The 24023-nt window shown below is 45.8% G+C and overlaps 3 protein-coding genes across 5 annotated transcripts in view; all 3 read left to right on the top strand.

The window, feature by feature from the left end:
* ILK (integrin linked kinase) overlaps window positions 1-24023 on the top strand; it is a 491171-nt gene that overhangs the window by 418574 nt on the left and 48574 nt on the right. The gene's annotated exons all lie outside the window — the stretch shown is intronic.
* LOC138176943 (dynein heavy chain domain-containing protein 1-like) lies at window positions 78-5634 on the top strand. Its single transcript, XM_069107880.1, has 2 exons — window positions 78-339; window positions 3926-5634. The coding sequence occupies exons 1-2, from the start codon at window positions 78-80 to the stop codon at window positions 5632-5634; spliced, it is 1971 nt and encodes a 656-aa protein (XP_068963981.1).
* LOC138176932 (dynein heavy chain domain-containing protein 1-like) lies at window positions 20945-23471 on the top strand. The gene has a single exon (XM_069107871.1). The coding sequence runs from the start codon at window positions 21429-21431 to the stop codon at window positions 22260-22262; it is 834 nt and encodes a 277-aa protein (XP_068963972.1). The 5' UTR covers window positions 20945-21428; the 3' UTR covers window positions 22263-23471.

Below are 24023 nucleotides of genomic sequence, written 5' to 3'. Positions count from 1 at the left end.
TGGCTTTCTTTGCTATGTGAATTGGCTACAGCTGATGTCCCACTTCCTGCTCACAGGCAGAGAGGGTACTATATGTGATGGATCTACTCTTGACTGCGGGGCATCCTGTATTGCTGACTGGAGAGGCTGGCTCTGGAAAGTCTGCCTTTGTGGAAGTCCTCGTAGAGCCTAACCACCCGTGCTCACGCATCCGGATCCACCTGGCTCTCACCACAACCCAGCTACGAAACCTTCTGAGTCAAGAGATACAGAAGCAGAGCCAGGCTTGGCCAGGGAAAATCTTCCCCCCTAAGGGCTCTTCACTTTTCCTGCTTGAGGACCTGCACATGGCAGCAGCTGGTGAGAGTCCAGAAGGAGGGAATGGTTTTGAACAGATGTCATAGGTTCCAAAAACAAAGATAAGAACCTGTATCAGCAAGCACCCCAGCGTCCCCAGGGTGGCTGCCAACACAGGTTCCTAGATCTGCTTTTCTTTTTTTTCTTTTTTTGCCTTTTGGAGGGCAGTTGGGGTTAAGTAACTTGCCCAAGGTTACACGGCTAGTTTTTGTGTGTGTGTGTGTGTGGGTGTTAAGTGTCTGAGGCCGGAACTGAACTCAGGTCCTCCTGACTCTGGGGCCAGCGCTTTACTCACTGCTCCACCTAGCCACCCTAGATCTGCTTTTCTAAAGGAAAGCAACTCAAAATGGGTTAACAAACTTACTTTAATCAATCAAACATATCATTTACCTTGTTCAGGGGAAAGTCAGCACCCCGAACTTCAGAGTATACAGACAGAAGTTACAAGAAAACAGAAAAACATATCAAGTAGATAGACCTCCAAACTGTCCAACTATTACAAACATACCAAATCACAGTTACCAGAGAGGGAAGCATCAACATCTGGGTTTTTCAAAGCCGGGGGGCTCTCAACAATGGCTACCCAGAGTCTCATCTGGTCAAATCACACAACCCTTCTCAAAGTGAACCCCAAAGCAAAGCCTCTCATCAGGGCTTATATAGCCTTCTCCAGGTTCAGAGAATGTAACAACCTTCTTGACCCACTGCCCAATCATGAAGTACTTCCTGAGAAACAAGCCTCCCACCACAGGCTCTAGGTGCATTTAAGCCTAGGGGCAGGGAAGATCTTACAAATTTACATTCCTATAATAGAACCCGGGATAAGAATTACCATCTAGGGGAGTAGGGTGCTTTTTCCTTTTGTGACTATCATGTTGGGACTTATTGGGTCTGAACTGTCCTCCACCTCTGATTTGTTTTTTGTAGCTTCCACAGTGAATTATTGACACATCACACCCTCCTAGAAGGTTGGTGGGTTCTGCCCTTTCTCTCCTCCATTTTGGCATAACCATTAAACTAGCTGAAATTCTAACTAGCCTAATGCACACTCCTAGAACTATTAGATCCATCACCAGGCAATCAAGTTCTTGATGTCCCAATTCCTTTTCCCAGAGTCCCTCTGGCTGAGTTGTCCATTTGCCCCTCAATTCTCTTTGATTACTTTTCTAATAGTCATTTTATAGACCATTTCCAAGTTTCCCCTGACTCTCAGATTGGGCTGCACTCTCATTCTGCAGCTTCCTGGCCCACATATGGATTTTCCCTGGTCCCTGGCACTCTGGATAAGACATACATTCTCCTACCTGACTGCTACACTTTTAACCTGCGTTTCAGGCCATTTGGCATTGACCTTATAGTCTACCACTTTATCCTCCCTAGAGATTTCACTGCCTCTGGTTCTAATACTTTTACACTTGACCTATTCCTCTCTGTATTCACTGAGTATTCACTGAGGAGTTGTTCTAAGTGGCCCAGATGGGAAGAGACCACCGTTCCTTTCTGGTTCTAACAACAACAATAGTAAACTAGAATATATATAGTGCTTTAAGGTTTGCAAAGCACTTTACAAATATCTCTCATTTTATGTTCACAACAACACTTTATAGATGAGGAAATTGAGACAGGCAGATGTTAAGTGACTTGCCCAGGAACACACAGCTAAGTAAGTGTCTGAGGCTGGATTTGAGCTCAGGTCTTTCTGACTCCAGGTCTAGCCTTCCCAGGTTCCTGTTCTGTCTGAAGCAGATCCACCAGATCTTTATAACTATAGAACCTCCTCTGAATGGGAAGGAACATCAGAGTATACCTAATCTAACATACCTTACAGGCTTCTGGAGTATACAGGGGCACACTGATTTCCCCTTTCCCTGTTGTATTTCCTGCTGACACTATATACTTAGCCCACAACTCTTCCCCAGCACACTTCCTAATTTCCATACCATACACCCAACATCTCCCACACATTTCATTCTATACCCATCATTCCATGTCACACTTCCCCTTTTCCTAATCTATATCCTCTCTCCATATACTTCTGAAATGAGGATTGAGATCCCCACGAGTAAGTAGGAGGCTCATGGGGATTTGCTTCAGGGCTCACCATGGATAAAGGACTGATGCTATTGCCAAAGGTAATTTAGGAAATTGCCTGAATTGCCACATAACTGACTGCCCCTTCCCCACTACTCAGGTTCTTCTCCACTCAATCTAGGGTTTGAAATGTAAGCAGTCATTCACATACAATATTCATAAGACTTTCACAAATTCAATACATTATTTTATCCCCAGCTAGAGCTCTTGGAATATCTCCAAAAACATATCTCACACTTCATTTCCAAATAAGATTATTGACTTTTTCTACTCTTGAAGTGACCAAAAGAGACACATGTTCACATTCAAAACTAGAATATTCACTCCACTTGAACTTATAGGACCATTCCCCAGCCATTTTCTGCCCTACTCCCAGGCAAGTACCCCCTCCCCCAACAACTCTTTCCACCTCAAATCAATACTGCCTCTGGAAAGGGAGTAATGATTGACTGCCCTGGTTTTCTGCTCACCATTTCATTGAGCTCCCAGTTGAAAATACTGCCTTTCACTGGCCACCACAACTTTATGTATATTGTCTCCCTCTATTAGAAAGTGAGTTCCTTGCTTTTATACTTGTATCCTCTGTGTTTGCCACAGTATTTGGCCCATAGTAAAGATTTAAATGCTTTTCCATTCATTCATCCTGAAAACTATTATAATGAAAAGGGTACAGTTATAAAACCCCATGTGGTGCCATAACATTCAATTAGAGTCAGGTCTCTCAGTGACCATCATCAAATGCTACCCTGTTACTGTTAATAGCTGAGTTAATGCATATGTAATTCCCAAGAGAACAAAGTTCCTAAAAGCCTTTAGCAGAGGAGATCTATTGTTTAGTCTCCCTTACCCCCAGCATCACAGTCATAGGGTAGGGGAATATTCCTTCTCAATTCTGAGTGGATCCCGAAGCAGTTTACTAGAGGTTTCAGGATCAAAAGCTATCTTGATCTCCTAAAGTTGGCCACTGCCATTCTTTCCCTCACAAATCTCTGCTTAGTATCCTGCCAGGCCATCTCTACTACCTTGGGCTCTAACATGTTACAGTCTGTGATGGTATGTTGAAGCCAGAGAGAAGGGAGTAAAGGAAAGAGATTACATCTACCATCCTTGCAGACTCCTCTCTCCAATCCCCCAACTTCTTCAACATCAGTCATTTTATCACATGATACTGCGTGGTTTGGTGTCCCAGGGTAGTCCACTGTTTTTAAAAGTCCACTCAGAACAATAAGTGAGATTCTCATAACCTTTAGGGCACCAAGTCCAGGTAGGAACCCAAGGAATGTAAAGGAAAGATTCTGCTTTGTAAGATGGAGATAGACATCCTTAACCCATACACCTGAGGACCTTCATTTTCCCCAAATCACACACCACTGCTCAAATCCCTCTCTCTCAGCCTTTATACCCCATTCCCTCCACTCTCCTTGGTGAATTGTGGGTACCTGGGGCTGCCAGAGAGTTTATCCTACAAAAGGCCTATCTCTCTTTTCCCTCTGATAACCTACAGACCCCACAAGGAAATGTCAGCCTGTGCTGGAGACACTGCGTCAGGTCCTGAGTCATAACACACTATATGTCAATAACCCACTGGAGCTGCAGGCAGTGCCCACCACTTTCAACTGGCTGGCCACGGCCACAGCCTCCTGCTGCTCTGAGCTGCCTTTGTGCCCACGCTTCACCCGGCTCTTCACAGTTCTGTTGCTAAGCAGTGTAAGCCGGGTAACCATTTTATCTAGGCATTGTGCAGGGATCCAGGCGTGGCTTGAGCGTTTCCCCTCATTGGAGAGGGAGGAGGTCATGGCAAGAGCACTGGTCACTGCCACAGTAGATGCCTGGGAGGAAATGCGGACACACTTCCCCCCATCTCCCTGCCGGCCTCACTACCGCTTCTCCCCACATACTATAGAACATCTGCTCAACAGCCTACAGCTGCTGCACCCTCGATTTTCAGTGCACTCTCCTGAGCCACAGAGTCGGCTAGAACAGCTGCGTCGCATGTCAGGCTTCCGGGGTGCCCGCTTGACTACTTTGGTGGCCATCAGGACCATAGTCCACCTCTGGCTGCATGAGGCCCAGCGCACCTTCACTGACCGCCTTATTACAGCCACAGAACAGGAACGCTGTGTCCAGATGCTGCTTGCTGTGGCAACCAGTGCTTTTAGTACAAGTGCCAGTTACAAGAGCATTTTGGAACCTGAGGAGGTGAAGGGGGAGGAGGAAAAGGTGCCTGAGGTGGAATCTGAGGAGGAGTTGGCAGAATGGGAAGAGCACAGCAGCAGTGGAAGTGAAGATGAGAGTGAAACAGACACTAGAGACCTGCTGGCCTTGACTGTGACGTGGCCTCCACTGGGCTCTGGGCCCAAATTCCTGGGCTTACCGCCTTGGTCAGTCCCACAATCTGAAAGGGCCTTTCCCCCAGACATCTCTGTGAATCTGAGCCATAATAATATCTCCTCACCAAAGCTAGAGATAAAAGCTAGGATCCACTGGCAGAAAGCTTCTCACCTGAACTTCTCAGCCCCGCTATTGCTACCTGCGCTGCTGCTGCTACCCCAGGAACGGGCCTCTGAGCTGGTCTTCACGTCGGAACTGTCACTGGTGCCCACTGTTGAGGAACCTAGACACTACCTGCAGCAAACCTGGGAGATCCTGGAGAAGCAGCTGGCAAAAATACTGCCAGAGTTGGGCCCAGGCCCGCGCCTTTACTTGTGTCATCCCTTTGCTCAGCATGTGGTCCGCTTGGCCCGGGTGTTGACCGGTCCACGTCAACATGGAATTCTGCTATCACATACCAGGGGGACAGGGCGACGGACTGCCCTGCAAGTAGCTGCCCGACTTAGCCAGGCTGTCCTCTTTGAGCTTCCGCTGGAGCCCAAGGATGCTGTGCTGCAGTGCCTCAAGAAAGCCAGCTGGCATGCAGGGCTCCTTGGGGAGCCAGCAGCCCTGATGGTGCCAGAGGGGGCAGGTTCCTCCATTCTGAACCTCCTCTTAGGCCTTGTACAAGAAGGGTACTTCCCTGGCCAGTTCTTAGATGAGGAGCTGAAAGCTATTACTGAGCGGCTGTCCATGGAGAACACAACTGGCAAGATTAGCTCCAAGAAGGATATGATCCTGCAGAGGTGGGGTGATGCAGGCTACCACAGAGCAGGACTGGTGGGGCTGGCCCTGGAAATGGGGGAGGAGGGAGAAAAAGTCATATGGCTCTATTGACCGAAGCTTGGCCATTTAGGAAGGGTATGTTCTTTGAATTCCGAAACCTCTCCTATTTGTTGAAGGGTGGGGAGAGAAAGGGATATAGGGGAATGCAGGGGGTTGGGATTGTATTGCTCAGGGGATTAAGTGGCCACCCATCAATCCCCTACCTATAGGTTCCGCCGGCTGGTGTGCCAAAACCTCCACCTATTTATCCTGATGTCTGATAGTTCCAGATCTCCCCAGATCCGCCCCACCACCTTCCTGGCTCTCCTCGATCTTACATGCACCAGCATCGACTACTATGAACCCTGGAACCAGGCTACCTTGATCAGTATGGCCGAGCATTACCTAGATGGTGTCTTTAACAGAAGCCTAGAACTTGGTAAACCTGCCTCGCCTTGCCTCTCCTCATCTCCCCTCCCCACCCCCACCCTGGTGAAGCATCTCTTCCTTTTTCTTTCCCTGTTCCCCTTTTCTTCCCCACTTTCCCACATTCAAATACTAGATTTCTTGCAGACTATCCTCGGCTCCCAGCTCTGAAGGCCTCTGTTGCCAATATGGCCAAAGTTATGGCTCTGATCCACCTGTCAGCCACCAAATACTATCAGCTCCTCTGTCCACTGCTGCCGTTAGCCACTCCCAAGACTTTCCTGGACTTCTTGGATACATTCTTGCTGCTGTACCTCCACCTATCAAATCGCACCCAGAACAAGATCCATCGGTGGGATACTGTACCCCTCTTCATACTCTTTCTAGATTTCCCTCTCCTCTGTCACCCACTCCTCTCCCATCATTCCTAAGCCTATGGTCAGACACTGACCTGACCTTGCCCTGCTCCACTGAGGGAGTTCCTAGGCCCCCTTCCTGTTCTTGCCCCTTTTCTAAACACCCCTTCCTACAATCCTTGGCATCTTTTCTCAGGATTCAGACAGCTCTAGGGAAACTGACCATGGTGATAGAACAGAACAATGCCTACAACCGCTTGGTGGACAGCCTGGAGCATGAGCTGCTGTGTGCCCATGAGGTGTGCATGGCGAAGGGATGATCCAACCCATATCCAAAGTGGTGAATCAGAATGTAAGGTAGCTTTGTCAGGGGTGTGAACAGCATCAGAGGATGGCTGGAATAGAAGCACTATTGAAGTGTGGGGAGTGTTGGTGAGCATAAGAAAAAAGCCGCATAGTTTAGGTTAGAGAGATGACAATCAAAATGGCTACTAATTGGTTTTGGGGAAATGAATGTCAGGAAATCAAAGTCATTGCTGATAATTATCCCCTGAGGTAATTACTGGTAGGGAGAAAGATCTGTGTCCAGAGCCCACTGATACTTTTGATTATTGGAAAGATTGGTCAATAGACCTGTTGGGAGAGCCATTCTTAGCATCACTGATGCGTGATGACTCTGGCATTGTCAAGAGGATGGTCCTCTCTGCCCTCACACTTGGGGCATCCAGATGGGATAGAGAAAAGGTGAATTTGGTGTGATTCTCTCTCATAGGATTCAATCATAAAATGTTAGTGCTGTCTGCATCTTGGGAAATTAGAGAGCAAGATGAGGGAGTGAGCCACTTGTCTGTGTTAGTCTGGGAATTTCAGGAAAGAACTGAAAACTGCCCTGTCAGGAGCATCACTTTGGGAAGCCACCTAGAGAGTAGTGGAGTCCAGGTTTCCTGGGTGGCCTTCCCTGAGAGTTTACTCTGAAGCATTTTCTTCATTCTTGCTAGATAGAAGAATAGTTGATAATAGCATGTGCATCAATCAGCCTTGAGGACTGACTCAGGGACTGCTTGGGAGGTAGAATTGGGGAGGGCCTGGCTTCTCTATCTACAGGACCTCGTTACCTGCCAGAAGCAGCTGGAGTTAGACCGGATTCAGTACCTTCAGTACCTAACGAATTGTCAGCAACAGGAAATACTCATCAGCAATCTTACCAAGCAGAGAGACACACTGAAGAGCCAGGAGGAGTCACTGACTGAACAGGTGATCCCCTGACCTTTCCCTCTTTCCACCTCCCCCACTCCCATTCATCTTCTCCCCTCTACCAAACCAGGGCAATAGCAGGGTGGACACAGGACCCCTCACTGAGGTCCTTAAAAAAAAAAAAAAGTCCTAGCCAAGTCCTGGAGTGCCTATTGCTCTCTCTATCCTCACTCATTCCAGATTTGCTAAGGGTCAGTGATAGCTTTCTCTCTACCATTGCTACCCGTCCCTGCTTGGCCTTTAGGGATTCTGGATCTTATTTATGTTTTCCCCTTTCCTCTCTCTCAGTTCAGCCAAGGCTACAGATAGGTTTTGCTAAAAGATTTAAATAGTGAGTAGGCATGGGATGGAAACAACCTTGGATTTACAGTCAGAAGGACTGGGTTCAAATCCTGGCTGATACTTACTAGCTGTGTGCCTTTGAGAAAGTTTTTCAAAACATATTTATTAAGCACTTACTATGTCAGGCATTGTGCTAAATTCTGAGGATACAAATAAAAGCAAAAAATAGTCCCTGTTCTCAAGGAGTTTTCAGTCTAATGAGGTAAACAACATGCAGATAACTACGTATGAACAAGATATATTCAGGAAAAATTGGAAATGGCATCAGAGAGAAGGCACTGAGATTAAGGGGGGCTGAGAATGGCTTCTTGCAGAACGTTAGGACTTTAGTCAAGACTTAAAGTAAGCCAGGGGATTCAGGAGGTTGACATAAGAAGGGAGAAAGTAATAATTTCCCTGAACAAAACTTTGGGAAAGTATCAACCTCCCTAAACTTCAGATTCCTATCTGTTTAAAAAAAAGGAAAAAATACTACTTGACTGTAGATGTTGGCTGACTGAATATCCCCAAAAGCACAATAAACTTGGGAGTAGCAAGGGGTGCTACATCAGGAAAACACTTTGTAACCTTTAATATACTATCAAAATGGAACTGATATTAATGACTACTAGATAGAAGATAAAATAGAACTCTGAGAATACAGAATTATTTAGTTGCTTATTAGTTCAGGAATATCACAAAATCCTAGCATTAGAAGAGACCTCTGAAACCAGGTAGGCCAACCTGTATCTGACCAAGAATTTCCTCCACATTTCCAATAAGTAGTCATTCAGCCTTCTCTAGAAGACCTCAAGTGAGGGGGAGTCCAGTATCTCTAGAGGCAGCCCCCTGCCACTTTTGGATAGCTCTAATTGTTTTTTCCCCCCTGACATCAAGTCAAATATGCCTCTTTGCAGTTTCTATCCAATAGAAACTCCTAGTTCTGACCCGTGGGACAAAGCAGAACATCTAATCCCTCTTCCACATGAAAGCCCTTCAAATATTTTAAAACAACTAATATTCTTGTTCAGAGATGGCCCTGATTACATCATGAAGATTAACCTAGCTTTCTTGGCTCATAGTCCCATTTTTCCTGCCTTCTATCTGGCCCTGGCCCTACCATGTATCCACTAGGCTGCCTCTGGAGAAGATGTGCCTGTGTCCTTTTTAGCAAGGTCTCCTAGCCTACTCGAGTCTCCTTTTCGCATAGAAATTAATGCCCTTTTAGCTTTTCTCATCATCACCCCAGCTCAGCTCTTTTGTGGAGTCATTATTCCTTCCCATTTGCAGAGCTAAGTTAGACTCACACTCGATAGTATTCAGTGGAATGTGTCACATGCACCCCAGTTCCACTTTTGGCTCTGCCTTGCTTTGCAGGTTTAATTTGATGAATTCTGGCTTCCTATAACCCAAGTAGGGAAGCTTCACAATGTGACTACAAATGCCCCCTTGTAAAGTAATAACCACAGACAAGTTCCACCAGTAAATGGCAAGGAAAGGGGAAGAGAGTTACTCATAACAGATATCTGGTGTCAGGGATTCATAGCTGGAGACTAATATCCCTCTGTGTTTAGAGGCTTTTCTACTTTCATCCTTTTGTGGTCCCTTTTCTCAGCTGGACCAGGCTTTACTGGTTCCCCTAAGCCAGCTTAAGATGGCTGATATAGAAGAACTGCGCAGTTACCGGGCTCCTCCTGCTCCTGTGGTGATGGTGACTGATGCACTCTGTGTCCTGTTCCATCGCCCCCCAGGATGGGAAAGTGCGAAGCAACTTCTAGGCAAAGAGGGCTTTTTTGAGGTAGGGGGCTGAACCCAAGTGATAAAGAGTTGGACAGGATGAGGTGACAGGGCTAAGTGAGAGTGACAGAGGTGGCTTTGGGGGAAACCAGGGTAGGATTAGGATTGAGATTATGGGAATTGTAAAGGAGGAGGATTAGAGGAACAGGATGATGGGGAGGTGGTCCAGAATAGAGGAGTATCAAAAAGATGGGTCAGCAGCCATATTGGAGGAAGAAGCAGTGATAGGGCCAGGAGGGAGAGAGAGAGGAAAACAGGGGCTGAAAGAGATAGGAGGAGGGGAGAGGTAATGTGGAGAGATTGAGGTGGAAAAAATTGACAGGGGCTGAGGGATACAGGAGAAGAGGCCAAGGAAAGGTAGGTAGGGGCTGAAGAGGTACAGTTCTGACTCTGAGCTAGTGTTTCACTCCCTTCTTCCTTGGGGACAGGATCTTGTATTCTTTGACAAGGGGACAGTAGGAGAAGCAGAGCTGCTGAGCCTCTGTCAGATATTGGAAGACCCAGGCATGAATAACAAGGTCCTGAAGCACGTGAGCCAGGCTGCAGCAGGGCTAGCTTCCTGGCTTCGGGCTATGGTGTGCTTCGGATTGGCACAACGCAAAGGGGTCCCCACATCAGCCCTGCTGAGACAGGTGGAGAACACACTGCTGAATGAACAGATGCGCATGGGCCGCTGCCAAATGCAGGCAAAGGAACTGCTGCAGCAAAACCAGCTTCTGGCTCTTCAGGTTGAGCAGGCACGGCAGGCCCACAATGCACTGGCCGAACGGCTCTCTAGGGCATTACAGAGCCAGGAATCAAAGGGGCAGGTGCAGGCTGCCCTCATCACTCCCATGAATGTCTGGGCGGTCCTCATTCAGGTAATCCTGCACCTTCACCTGTACTTGCACCATGCAATGAGGCATGCACCCTCCCTTGTGGTGTGCCCAGGGGACTGCCTGCCCTTCCTCTTCTCAGCCCAGGGCGTTGTTCCTGCTTCTGCCCCTGCCCAGACCTAGCAATGTCCTTTCCCTGTTCCAGCTTCAGTCCTGGAACTGAAGCTATCTACCCTTTGTCGCCACCAAGCCTAAGGACCTATAAAGACTCCCCTCCTGAGAGTTAGAAACATCTGAATTAAGGTGTCAGCTCAGATATGTACTTTCTTCAACCAGCCGCCTAACTTCTCCAAACCCTAGCCTCCCCATCTATCAAAAGAGAATCATGAGACTTATAATACCCATCTCAGAGGGTTGTTGTGAGGCTATACAAATATCAGCTGTGATTGGTAGTTGTAGTAGTAGTGGTGGTGGTGGTGGTAGTAGTAATAGTAGTAGTAAACAACAAGAATAAGAATATGCTCTAAATGCCTAGGTGAACTGTCCACTCTTTCCTCTATCTGCCCAAGAAACTTTTCCCCTATCACTTTCCTCCTCCTTTAGCCCCATTTCCTTTATCCCTTTGTCCCCATTTGTTCTTCCCTCCCTTCTCCCTCTCTCCCAACATGAGTTTGCTTTTCTCACTTCCCCTTCCTTCCATCTCTTCCCTCTCAGAAACTGAAAGGGAACTGTCAGACAATACCTGGAGATGCCCTTCTCTCTGCAGCTGCCATCAACTACCTGGGCCCTTTCCCAGCTGGAAGGCGTCAGGAGATCCTTGACAAATGGTTGGCACTATGTTCAGGTCGCCAGGATCACCTGGACCCAGATGATGTGGCCTTGGAAGTGGACCAAGAACAGGGCCTCCCAAGAGACATGGAAGACTTCCAGATACCCACCCTAACACCCTTCAGCCTCTTGTCGGTGCTGAGCTCTGAGACTGAGCAGCACCAGTGGGACCGAGACATGAAGCCCCGGGCAGTGCCTACACGCCTGGCTGCCCTCCTCCTTCGAAGCCCCACTCACAGGTCTACTCGACGATGGCCCCTAATCATTGACCCTGACAGCCAGGCCTCTGTTTGGCTGCTGTCTCTGAGCCAGCAAAATAATGAAGATATCCTAGAAATGTCACAGTATCTCAACAAGCACGAGAAAGGTATCTGGTTTGCCAGAGAGGATTTGTAGGGCTGCTTCTTCCGGGAATCTTAGAATCAGAATTGGGGTAGCAGGGATGGGGGCTGAAAAAGGTACAATACAGCTGGCTACCTTGACCCAGGGCTCTACTCAATTTGTACATGATCACTTCTACTATTTGATGACGAGTTAGCTTTGGGTCTGCAACAAGTGAACAGGGAAGTCCCAACAGCCTGGAATTCTCTAGATGCTCTCTTTTTTCAGGAAAGGTGCAGAGGTTATTGCTTATCAAGCAAGCATTTATTACACACTTACTGTTGTCTCAAGGACTATGCTAGGCCACATCATACAAAGACAAAGGGAAACAGTCTCTGCCTCAAGAAATTTACAATCTAGGGCGGCCAGGCAGCACAGTGAGTAAGAGCACTGGCCCCAGAGTCGGGATGACCTGAGGATCGAATCCGGGCTTAGACACTTGGCAGCCACCCAGAAACACCTGGCTGTGTAATCTTGAGCAAGTTACTTAACCCCAATTGCTTAAAAAAAAAAAAGAAATTTACAATCTAAATGGGGAGACAATATGTGCATATAGAGGCACATATAGAACACACGTATGGATAGCTGCAAACACACAGCAGATACAAAGTGTATTTTGAGGAAGGCACTAAATGAAGTCAGGGATCAGGAAAGGCATTGTGTGGAAAGGGATAACTTAGCTGACCCTTGCAGGAAACCAGGAATTCCAAGAGGGGAAGGTGAGAAGGAAGAGCATTCCAAGCATGGGATACAGTCAGTGCAAAGGCACAGAGATGTGAGATAGAGCGTTATGTCTGAGTAACAACAGGTAAGCCAATGTGGCTGGACCACAGAGCGCATGGACAGAAGTAATGCGTAAAAAGGGTGGAAAGGTATAATGGGGCCAGGCCACCAAGAGTTTATAATGTCAAGCAACAGAGATTATCCTGGAGACATTAGGAAAACTAGAGAATTTATTTAATAGGTTGAGGGTGACATGAACAGATTTATGCTTTTGGAAAACCACTTTAAAATGAGACACTTAAAGCAAGGAGACCAATTAAAAGGGCATTACAAAAATTCATGCAAGAGGAGATAGGGGTTTGGATGAGTGGAAAGACATGGCAGCTAGGTGGCACCATGGATAGAGTGCCAGGCCTGGAGTCAGGAAGATCTGAGTTCAAATTCAACCTCAGATACTTGCTGGCTGTGTAACTCTGGGCAAGTCTATTTAACCCTGTTTACCTTAATTTTTTCATCTGTCAAATGAGCAAGAGAAGGAAATGGCAAATCACTTTAGTATCTTTGCCAGGAAAACCCCAAATGGGGTCACAAAAAGTTGGACACAACTGAAAACTAAACACACAAACAATAAGTATATGTGTATATGTATGTGTGTATGTGTACATATGTGTGTATGTATGTGTATAATGTATAGATAGAAATGACAAAATCTGGCAAGTACTGGGATATGTGGAGTGACGGAGAGTGAGGAATCAAGGTTGCACCAAGGTTACAAGTTTATTGTAATATATAGAAGAAGAATAATACCTTTGACAATAACAGAGAGGGATGGAAGAGGATTGGAAGAGGGATGGGCGTGGGAGGAATATAATGAATTCTGTTTTGGACATGTTGAATTTGAGAAGCCTCTGGGACATCCAATTTGAAATGTTCAATAGGCAGGTGGTGATGTGAGACTGGAGCTCAGGAGAGTGATTAGCACAGGACAGAGTTATCTGCATAGAGATTCAGTCCATGGGACCTCATTGAGGTCACCAAGAGAGTGTAGAGAGGGAAGTCCCAGGATAGAGTCTTGGGAAGCACCCACAGTTAATAGAGATGATATGAATGAAAATCCATCAAAGGAGACTGAGAAGGATTGGTCAAGTCAGCAAGCATATTTTAAGTACCTCCTATATTCCAGGCACTGTGACTGTCATGGAATAATAGGAATGATATGTTCAGATAAAAGAATTTCATAGTTCTTTATCTTCCATTGCCGTAAAAGTAGAACATTTATTGGGGATGTCAGTTTCAGATGAGGTGGTTGTAATATTAATTTTGCTTATTGTTTTATTTTGTTACAAGAGACCTATCACAGAGAAAAGATATTATATAAATCTTTGTCATGTGAAAAACAAAACATCAATATAACTTAAAACACCTACACATATATGTATATTTTAGTAACAATATATAAGATATATATGTATATGTGTATGAAGGTATTTGTATTTAACACTGTTGACCCTCTCTCTTTCGGGATACTAATTCTTCTCTGGGTTTTCAGGGTGCTACTCTTTGCTGGTTCTACACTCTTCACTCTCCTTTGCTGGCTCATCAACATTATCATACCTTCTAACCCTGATCCCAAGTATCTGACCTAGGCCCTCTTCTCTCCACAATCTCCCTTGGTGACTTCATCAGCTCCCATAGATTTAATTATCACATCTATGCAGATAAATATCAGATCTATATATCTGTTTCCATTTCTTTCCCCTGTACTAAAAGTGTCCAGAAGAGAACTAATTACCTTTCCCTCTCAAATTGATTTTCCAAACTTCTTTAATAATACAGGAGGTAGCACCATTATCTCAGTCTTCTAGATTCTTTATTTCAGCAGTATACTTAACTCCTCCCTCTCCTTTACATCATATAGCCATCTATCTCCAAATGCTGCCATTTATCTCTAAGACCCCCTCCAGCTCTAGCGGAGAAAATGTGTGCACATTTTTGTGGGAGGAGGGAGTCCCTATTACACTATAGTTCGTACTTGTTTATTGTGTACATGTTGTTTCCCTTGATAGATTTGAAACTCCTTGATGGCAGCTACTCTCATTTTTGTCTTTGTCCTTCCAGCACTTAGTACAGTGCCTGGAATAGGTTGATTTACTAGAGAGATAATACACTGTGACGAGGCAATGTATACTGCCATTATGAAACCATATTAGAGAGAATGAAGGAGAAAGCATTTATTAAATGTTTACTATTGTCTTCAGTACTTTGCACCAAATTTTAAGAAGGATACTGGTAAGTTGGAGAATGTCCAGGGAGAGTGAGCAGGATGATGCAGGGCCTTAAGAACATGCCATATGATGATTAGTTGAAGCAAGTGGTGATTTGTTCTAAAAAAGAGGCAATTTAGGGAGGGATTGTAACTGGAACTGTGATTTTGTTGCTATGAAGAATTCCTGGTGAGGAAACACCCTCTACCAGTGCAGACTGGTACATTTTCTGAAAAGTAAAAGTTTCAGAGAACTATCTGGACCACTGAGAGGCTAAGTAGCTTCTAGGGGTGCGCTGCCAGTATGTCTAAGCAGGATCCTGGCTTTGAGGCCAGCTCAATATCTGCTTATACCATGCTTAGTGGAAGTAACTGGGGATTTGAGAGAAGAAAAGATTTACTGGGACATGATCACACTATTCAAATACTTGTTTTGTTTGACCCCAGATGGACAAAGCTTGAAACAATGAAGGAAAGTTGTAGAATTAGACTTATTTATTTTTAATTTAGTCTAGTGTAGTTTTAGTTTTCAACATTCACTTTTAGAGGATTTTGAGTTGCAAATTTTTCTCCCTCTGTCCCTCCCTCCCCTCGCCCCAAGACAACAAGCAATCTGATAGAGGTTATACATGTACAATCATATTAATCATATTTCCACATTAGTCATGTTGTGAAAGAATCAGAACAAAAGAAAAACCACAAGAAAAAAAGAAAAATGAAAATAGTATGCTTAGATCTGCATTTAGACTCCACAGTTCTTCCTCTGGCTGTGGATAGCATTTTCCATCATGAGTCTTTTAGAATTGTCTTGGATCATCGTATTGCTGAGAAGAGCTACGTTTTATCATAGTTGATCGTTTTGCAATATTGCTCTTACTGTCAACAATGTTCTCCTGGTTCTGTTTATTTAGCTCAGCATCAATTCATGTAAATCTTTGGAGGTTTTTCTGAAGTAGGCCTGCTCATCCTTTATTATAGCACAACAATATTCCATTACATTCATATATTACAACTTGTTCAGCCATTCCCCAATTGATGGACATCCCCTCAATTTCTAATTCTTTGCCACCACAAAAAGAGTTGCTATAAATATTTTTGTACCTGTGGGTCCTTTTCCGTTTTTCATGATCTCTTTGGGTTACACAGCTAGTAGTGGTATTGCTGGATCAAAGGGTATGAAGTTTTATAACCCTTTGGGCATAGTTCCAAATTGTTCTCCAGAATGGTCGGATCAGTTCACAACTCCACCAACAATTTATTAATGTTCTAGTTTTCTAGAATTAGATTTAGATTTGATATCAGTAAAGAAGACCTAAAAATTAGAGATATCAAAAAATGAAATGGATAATGGATTGCATGGGAAAGCAGTGGACTTCCCTGTCATTGAAAGTCTTCAAATAATCACTTGTTGGGCAGCTTGTATGGGAATTCTTTTTCAGGTATGGATTGTACTAAGTGACTTCTGACTTCAGGTTGCTATAGATATTTATTAAGTGCTCTCTGTGTGCCAGGCACTGTGTTAAGTGTTGGGGTGCAAAGGCAAAAAAAGGAACATAATCCCTGCTCTCCTAGACTTTACATTTTATTAATATGATCTACTTATCAAATGTGTTCTCCTTAAGTGAATTCTCCAGGAACCACTTGATGTTGTTCCTTGAACTTATTTATGTATCAAAGGCTTCATTAAACCTGGTGTTTGGTTTTGTTTTCTTGGTAATTTTTCCCAGAAATTTAGAAGTCTTCACCTTGCATCTGTACTCCCGGTTGCATGATGTACATGATATCTCATGGCATGCTGCATTTAATTAGTCTTATCCTGTCTGTAAATCAGTGAGGTCTCAGTAATTTACTAATCAGCATCAGTTTGCTAGGTGACTCATTTAGGTGTTATAACAGTCTCCTTTAAGAATCATTTGACATATAAGCAAGATGCATAAACCAGAATATCCAAAAACCTTTCATCACTTCCTATCTCTTTGCTGCACCTACTCACCACCTACTTTTTGTCATGTGGGAGTTCCTTGGGTGTCACTGCTAAGCCAGTCTATACATTCACTTCACCTCCTGCCCCTGCCAAACTGCTCACATACAATCAATGAGCAGTTAGCACCAGTTGGCTGATCCCTGGTCTGGCCAATCACAAACTGCAGAGGTTTTTGGACACCTCAAACTCATTATACCTCTTAGAATCCTTAGCTTCCTTCAAGACTCAACTGAGGTACTACATCCTAAGAAAGACCCTTCCTCATTCCCTTAGTTTGTCAGTGCTCTTTCCTGTTCAAATTACATTATATTTGTAGAACAGTCAGGAGGCTTCAAGAAAACAGGCTTATTGAGAGCAGGAACTATTTTCAGAGCCTAGCACAGTGCTTTCCAAACAGTAGCCACTTAATAAATACTTGTTAAATTGAATTTGAATTTCCCCCAGGTGCTAACCATTCAGCCAGTGTTCACAGATCACTCCTCTAGTATACATTAGAGTCTAACATATGCCTATTGCTCCTCATGCTCTCAATATATGACCTCTTTACTCTTCTTCTGTTACCTCCTTTTGCTTCTCTTCTTCCTTCTCATCTCCTTTCTCAAGAGGATGTAGAACAATCAGAGAATTTCAGGTTTGTCAGGAAGGTCATCCACTCCCATCCCTGAACTCCAGTCCCTTCCACAAACTTGATGTAAGGGAAGGCTTTCTTAGATCAAGCCTATATCTACTTGTCTACAAATTCCAACCATTATTCCAAGTTCTGCAACCTCAGTCCACAAGGAAACCAAAACAATTTTGTTTGCCTTGTTCCACAGTTGTTCACATTGATCCTGTGTCTCCCCTCCAGAAACATCCTATCCCTTCCTTTATGGGCACCTGTAGCTGCAAGCACCCCAGCATGGCTGCCAACACAGGTTCTTAGTTCTGCTTTTCTAAAAGAAAGCAGCTCCAAATGGGTTAACAATCTTGCTTTAATCAATCAAACATATCATTTACCTAGTTCAGGGGAAAAAGTCAGCACCCTGAACTTCAGAGTATACAGAGGTTACAAACTGAGATTACAAGAAGACAGAGAAACAAACATCAAGCAGACAGGCCTCCAACTGTCCAACCATTACATCTATACCTAGTCACAGTTACCAGAGAGGGAAGCATCAACATCTGGGTTTTCAAAGCCTGGGGAGCTCTCAATGGCTGCCCAGAGTCTCATCTGGTCAAATCACACAACACTTCTCAAAGTGAGCCCCAAAACAAAGCCTTACATCAGGGTTTATATAGCCTTCTCCTGGCTCAAAGAATGTCACAATCCTCTTGACCCACTGCCCAATCACAAAGTATCTCCTGAAAAATAAGCCTCCTACCACAGGCTCCAAGTACACTTAAGCCTACCAAAGGGCCTAGGGGCAAGGAAGATCTTAAATTTGCATTGCTATTACAACACCTCTCTCCCAAAAATGTCTCCCTTTCAGAGATATTCCTATGAGACTACCTCTTAGACTTCAAGAGATAGACAAAGCCCTGAGTTGAGGTTCTTTTTTTTTTTTTAAATTAATTAATTTATTTACTTACAGTTTACAACATTCAGTTCCACAATCCCCTGAGTTTAAAATTTTCTCCCCTTCCCTCTCCTCCTCCCCTCCCCCACCCATGTAATCAGTATAGTATCTACAAATATCTTCACATTAAACATTAGTCAGGTTGTAAAGAAGGATTATAACCTATGGAATCAACAATGGGAAAGAGGAACTAACAAAACAAGAAAAAGAAAGACGCAGGTAGTTTGCTTCAATCTGCATTCAAACTCCATAGTTCTTTCTCTGGATAATGTAGATCTCTTTCCATCATGAGTCTTTTGGAGTTGTCTTATAACCCTGCATTGCTGAAAGGAGCCCAGTCTATCAAAGTTGGTCGTCACACATACATTGTGTCTGTAATTGTGTATAAATTTCCCCTGGAAATTTTTCCCCTGCTCTTCTCACTCAGCATCAGTTTCCATAAGTCTCTCCAGGTTATTATGGAGTTCATCTGCTCTTTATTTCTTATGGCACAATAGTATTCCATCATATTCATATACCACAACTTGTTCAGCCATTCCCCAATTGATAGGCATCCCCTTGATTTCCAATTCTTTGCCACCACAAAAAGAGCCACTATAAATATTTTTGTACATACGGGTCCTCTTCTCACTTCTATGATCTCTTTGGGATACAACCCTAGAAGTGGTATTGCTGGGTCAAAGGGTATGCACTTATTTATAGCCCTTTGGGCATGGTTCCAGGTTACTCTCCAGAATGGCTGGATCAGTTCACACCTGAGTTGAGGTTCTTAATGAGAAAGAAGTACCTCTGGCCCTGTCTTTTAGGGGACACCACTGAGAAGGACAGAAAAGATAAGAATGAAGAGGGAAAAGTGGACAAGGTATATTATGAGGAGGAGGAGGATGGCAAGGAGGAGGAGGAGGAGGACGGCAAAGATGAGAGCATGTCCACTCCGAGTGTGACCAGTTCTGTAGCTGCCTTCAGAATGCTTTCAGCTGGTAACCCTGATCTGGGAAAGGAACTGCTAGAAGCAGCTGCCAGTGGTGAGAACTGACCTCTTGACCATTACCCCCTTACAAGGCTGCCTCTGTGACCCCCTTACCCACTATTTCTTCAGCCTTCTCTCACCCTTTTCCTCTAGTCACATACCTCAGTCTCAGTCCCAGGATGCTTCCACCTTTCCAGAGACTAACTTCTCTAGAGTCCCTTTTGTCAACTGAATGGGAGGTCATAGTAGGGGTGTAGAAGAAAGATTTCCCTAGGTGACCCGGGGCTGGAATAAAACTAGAGCATGGGGGGCGGCCAGGTAGCACAGCGAGTAAGAGCACCGGCTCCAGTGTCGGGATGACTTGGGGATTGAATCCCGGGCTCAGACACTTAGCACCCACCCAGAAACACCTGGCGGTGTAACCTTGAGCAAGTTACTCAACCCCAATTGCTTTAAAAAAAAAAAAAAAGAAACTAGAGCATGGTTAGTCCCTAAGATGGACAAAGCTGGTGGAGCTGGAGCTGGGGAAGGGTGTTGTAGAGAAGGGAGTATGATGAGAACAGGTGTGACCATGAAGAGTGTGAGTACAGGATTTGTGATCTGAAGGCCTGGGCTCTGCTACTTAACATAAAGAGGACATTTCAATCTTTTGATTTTAGTTTTCTTATCTGTAAAATGAGAAGGTTGGATTTCATAACCTCGGAAGTCCCTTCCTATGATCTGTGATCTAGGAGAGTGTCTGGGTAGGAGCATGCCCTAGAGATCATGGCTGAATGGAGGTGTGTGTTGGTTTTGTTGGAGGCTGAACTGAGTCTTGGGGGGCATTTCTCGGCAGGGCTGCCAGTGCTTCTGAGCAATGTGGAGCTGGGTCTTTGGTGTCCTGAGCTGCAGTGGCTCCTTCAGAGGGAGCGTCTGTGCCTCCCTACAGTGCACCCCAACTTCTGTCTGTACCTGAGCACCAGGCTGCGCCTTGATACTTTGCCAGCAGGTTGGTTGTGGGGTCACTTTCCCATTTCTCGGCTCTTATTTCCTGCCACCACTCAAGAACTCTTCCTCTCTATCTTCCTTGGCCCACTCCACAGCAAAGTTGGATATATGCCCCCAAACTGTTATAATGTGAAGCATGATGGAAGGTGAAAGATGATGAGACTTAGGGAGCAGTGGCTGAGATAGGGGCTGGGAACAGGGGCTACAGAGAAATGGGAGTATGGGGTAACAGTAGACGGGGATAAGCCAAGGGCAGAGGAAGAGGGAAAGGAAAGGCTGATGGAGGTGGAGGATAGGGAAGGGGGCTTGGCAGAGGCAGGGCATGGTTTAGGGGCTTGGGTGTAGAGAGCATGTTTGTGAGTAAAGCTGAATGCGGCCTCTCTTCAGTTTTGAACTCAGAGACACTGAAGAGTATGAATATAATCGATATGCATGCGATTCGGGAGGTGATAGAAGAACAGCTTTTACAGGAGATCATAAGAGCTGAGAGGCCAGAGCTGGAAACAAGATGGCATAGCCTGGAGCTCAGCATACTGGATGCTTACGATCAGATTGAGGCTACTGAGGTAAGTTTGGGCCTAGGCCTGGGAGACAGCATAGAAGCAGGAGTCGGGAAAAAGCTTAGGAAGATTAGAAATGAGGAAAGGGCACTAGGGGAGAAGAGACAAGGACCTAGTAAGGCAGAGGTTAACCTTTCTTTGTATCATGATCCTCTTTGTTAGTCTGGTGAAGCCTGTGGACCCCTTCTTAAGAATAACATTTTTAAATAAAAAAAAAACCCAGATGATACATAGAATCATAAAAAAGCCAATTATATTGAGCTAGAACCATCAAAATATTAAAAAAAAAATTCACAGACCCCAGGTTAAGAACCCCTGTATTTCACAGAAGAGCTCTCCAGGGGAAAACAGGGTCAAGGGTCCAGGAAAGGACAAGGGGAAGTATGGGAACTGTGATCTGTGAGGATGGGGAAAAGCCGGTTTGGGGGGGATAATGTGGTGGGTAACAGAGGATGGCAGACCAGGCTTTGAGCAGGGGGCCCCATACAGGAAAAGCTCCTGGGGCTCGTGTTAAACACGGATACAGACCAACTAGGCCGAAACTATTTTCTGCGGGACATTCTGTGCTGCCAGGCAGAGCTCTATCAGCAGAAGGCTTACCTGGAAGAGTTGAAGACGACAGAGGCCCAAGAGGTAGAGTTTCGTATGCATTACTGGCATGTGGCTCGTCTGGGCACCACCATGTCCCAGGCCGTGTCTCCTCTGCAGAATTTACACCCTTTCTACCCCACAGCCTTAGACAACTGTCTGACTGTGACACGCCGTACTTTGGCCAGTACTGACCACCAGCTACCACCACAACATGGTGAAGACCTGGATAGTCACCTTCAGGAGCTAGGAACCCGGCTAACACGCCGGCTGCTAAGTAATACCCTGAGTACCTTGCAGCCCCACCATGCACCCCTAGTAGGGGTGTTTGGTGCCCTGGCCCTGCTGCAGCTAGCTGGGCAGGCATCTGGCCTGGAGAGGCTGGCACTCTGCCCAGGACTAGCGGCCTCCCCAGTGGTGGACAAGAATGTGCTGAGCTCAAAAGTCACCTGCCCTTCCTGGCTGCGACCCAAAGCCTGGCAGGAGTGTGGGCTGCTGGAGCTACTGCCCCCCTTTGTAGGCCTGCGGGCTTCTCTGGCTGCCCACTCAGGTGCCTGGCAAGAGTACCTGAGATTGCCCTCCACAGTGGTGGGTCGAACACCAAGCATTGGCACTATGCCCCTGACCTTACTTCAGAAACTGGTGCTATGGCGGGTGCTACAACCAGAGAGGGCTGCTGCTGCCTTCACTGACTTTACCACCTGCCTCCTGGGACGGCCCCTGACTGAGGATAACGATCCAGCTGTCAACCCCTACAGGTTAAGCCGCCCTACTCGGCCCCTGATTGTGCTGCTGCCCCCCCCAGGCCACCTTACTGCCACCTCATATCCTTTACCCTACATCTGGAAGCTGGCATCCCAACAGGAGCAGCAGGTGAGTCTGGGCATCTGAGTAGGGATACCTGAAGCTACCCTTTTAGCACTGGATATACAGCCCAGGGCAGGGTGCACCTCCTTCCTGACTGCTGTTCATCTTAGGTGACTCCTAGACAACTCATGCTTGCTGCCACCATTCATGTCAGTTAGAATGTTTCACCTAGCCAATGGCCACATTTTACGGAGTGGGACACTGAGGCCCAGAGAGAATGCTACTTGACTAAGATAAAGTAGATGGGCAGGAAGTAAGTCAGATCTCTTAACGTGCAGCCGGAGAGGTTCTTTCCCCAATTTCCCAGACCCCAAGCAGGGCAATTTAAGCTAAGAGCATCAATTGGTCCTGCTATGGGAGACTTGGATTGCCTGACGCTCAGGAGTAGATAAGGGACTGAGTCACACAATTCTTCCCTTTTCCAAGCCGTGAGAAATGAATGCTCTCTGCCTGTTTCTATCTCAGCATGGGTTTCAGTCATCCCCCTTCTTCCTTTCCACCCTCATCAGCTTGAAAAACTCCTTCACAACTGGTAAGGTCCCGACTCCCCCCATTTCCCTTGCACATCTCACCCTAAATTGGGGTGGCTCACTCCTGCCTCCATCTACCCCATTGCACCTTCACTGACTCTATTTCTGGTAGCCAATCAAATGAAGGGTTCTTACCACTCTGAATCTGTGAGCACAACACTCCAGAGAAACCCAGCTCCCAGGCAGTGGCTGAGCATGACTTCTGACCACCTCTCCTACACTCTTGTATTCCCAATGGAAGAACTCCTCCCCTCCATCCTGCTCACCACCCTCATGGACAGCTACAGCCAGCTCACTCACTCTACCGGTACTCCCTTAGATGGTATCCACCATGTGGCTGTAAGGCTCTTTCAGAGGCAGCTGAGCCAAGGATTGTGGTAGGACCCTGTGAAGTTCCAGGGCTAATGGCATGAGAGAACCCTTTCAGTAGCAAATGGGAGTGGGGGTTGAGTTCAGAGAAAAAGTCCATACCCAGCCTTGAACCTCTGCAGACAGATGGTGAGCATGTGACATTATCCACCAGAGGTTGGTCGTCTCATTGCTCTCTGAAAGGCAGAGGCTGGGTAGGAGAGAATTGTTTCTTTTACACGACCTTCAAAGTAGCAAGGAAGGGATTGTAGTTTGTTTCTTCAGTAAAGGTACTAGGGGCCACCCTGTGGTTACATTGGGTCACAGGACTCCTAGAAGCTACTCACAGCATGCCTATCTCTCTTGGGGCAAAAGCATCTACAGGTCATTGGACTGGGTTCCTCTCTATGGGACTCTGCTCAGGCTGTGACCACAGCCCTGACCGAAGCCATGAGAAAGGGCCACTGGATAGTGTTGGACAACTGCCATCTGATGTCTTCTTGGCCATCTGAGCTCCTGGAATCCTTGTTGGGGATGTTAGAAGGGGCTCAGGGTAGGTGATCCTGATGCCCCATATCTGTACCCCACCTTTTTTCTCTGTGCTCCCTTGGTGTTTGTACACCCTTCTTGTCTTTGCGTCTTTGTCCTTATGGCTATATTCACCTTGTGGATATAGTCTCCATCTGCATCCTACCATGTGCCTTTGCCTTCCAGAAATGTGTGTCTCCTCTATCTTGTTACCATTCTGCCTGTTCCTTCTGTTCATGCCTCCCTCGTGTTCTGTATTCTTTTCATGTCTGTGGACCTCCCTTCATATACGTTAGCCACCCACCCCATGTGTTTCTGTTCTTACGTCCACCTGAATTGTATCTTTGGTCCTTCCTTTGCCCATGCCCCGTGGCTCCTT

Source organism: Petaurus breviceps, unplaced genomic scaffold (assembly GCF_028583685.1).
Source record: "Petaurus breviceps papuanus isolate PSGF00001 unplaced genomic scaffold, PetGlider_PUasm1.0 90294, whole genome shotgun sequence".
In the NCBI taxonomy this organism is placed as follows: domain Eukaryota; kingdom Metazoa; phylum Chordata; class Mammalia; order Diprotodontia; family Petauridae; genus Petaurus; species Petaurus breviceps.
This window is presented reverse-complemented; position numbering and strand designations above follow the sequence as displayed.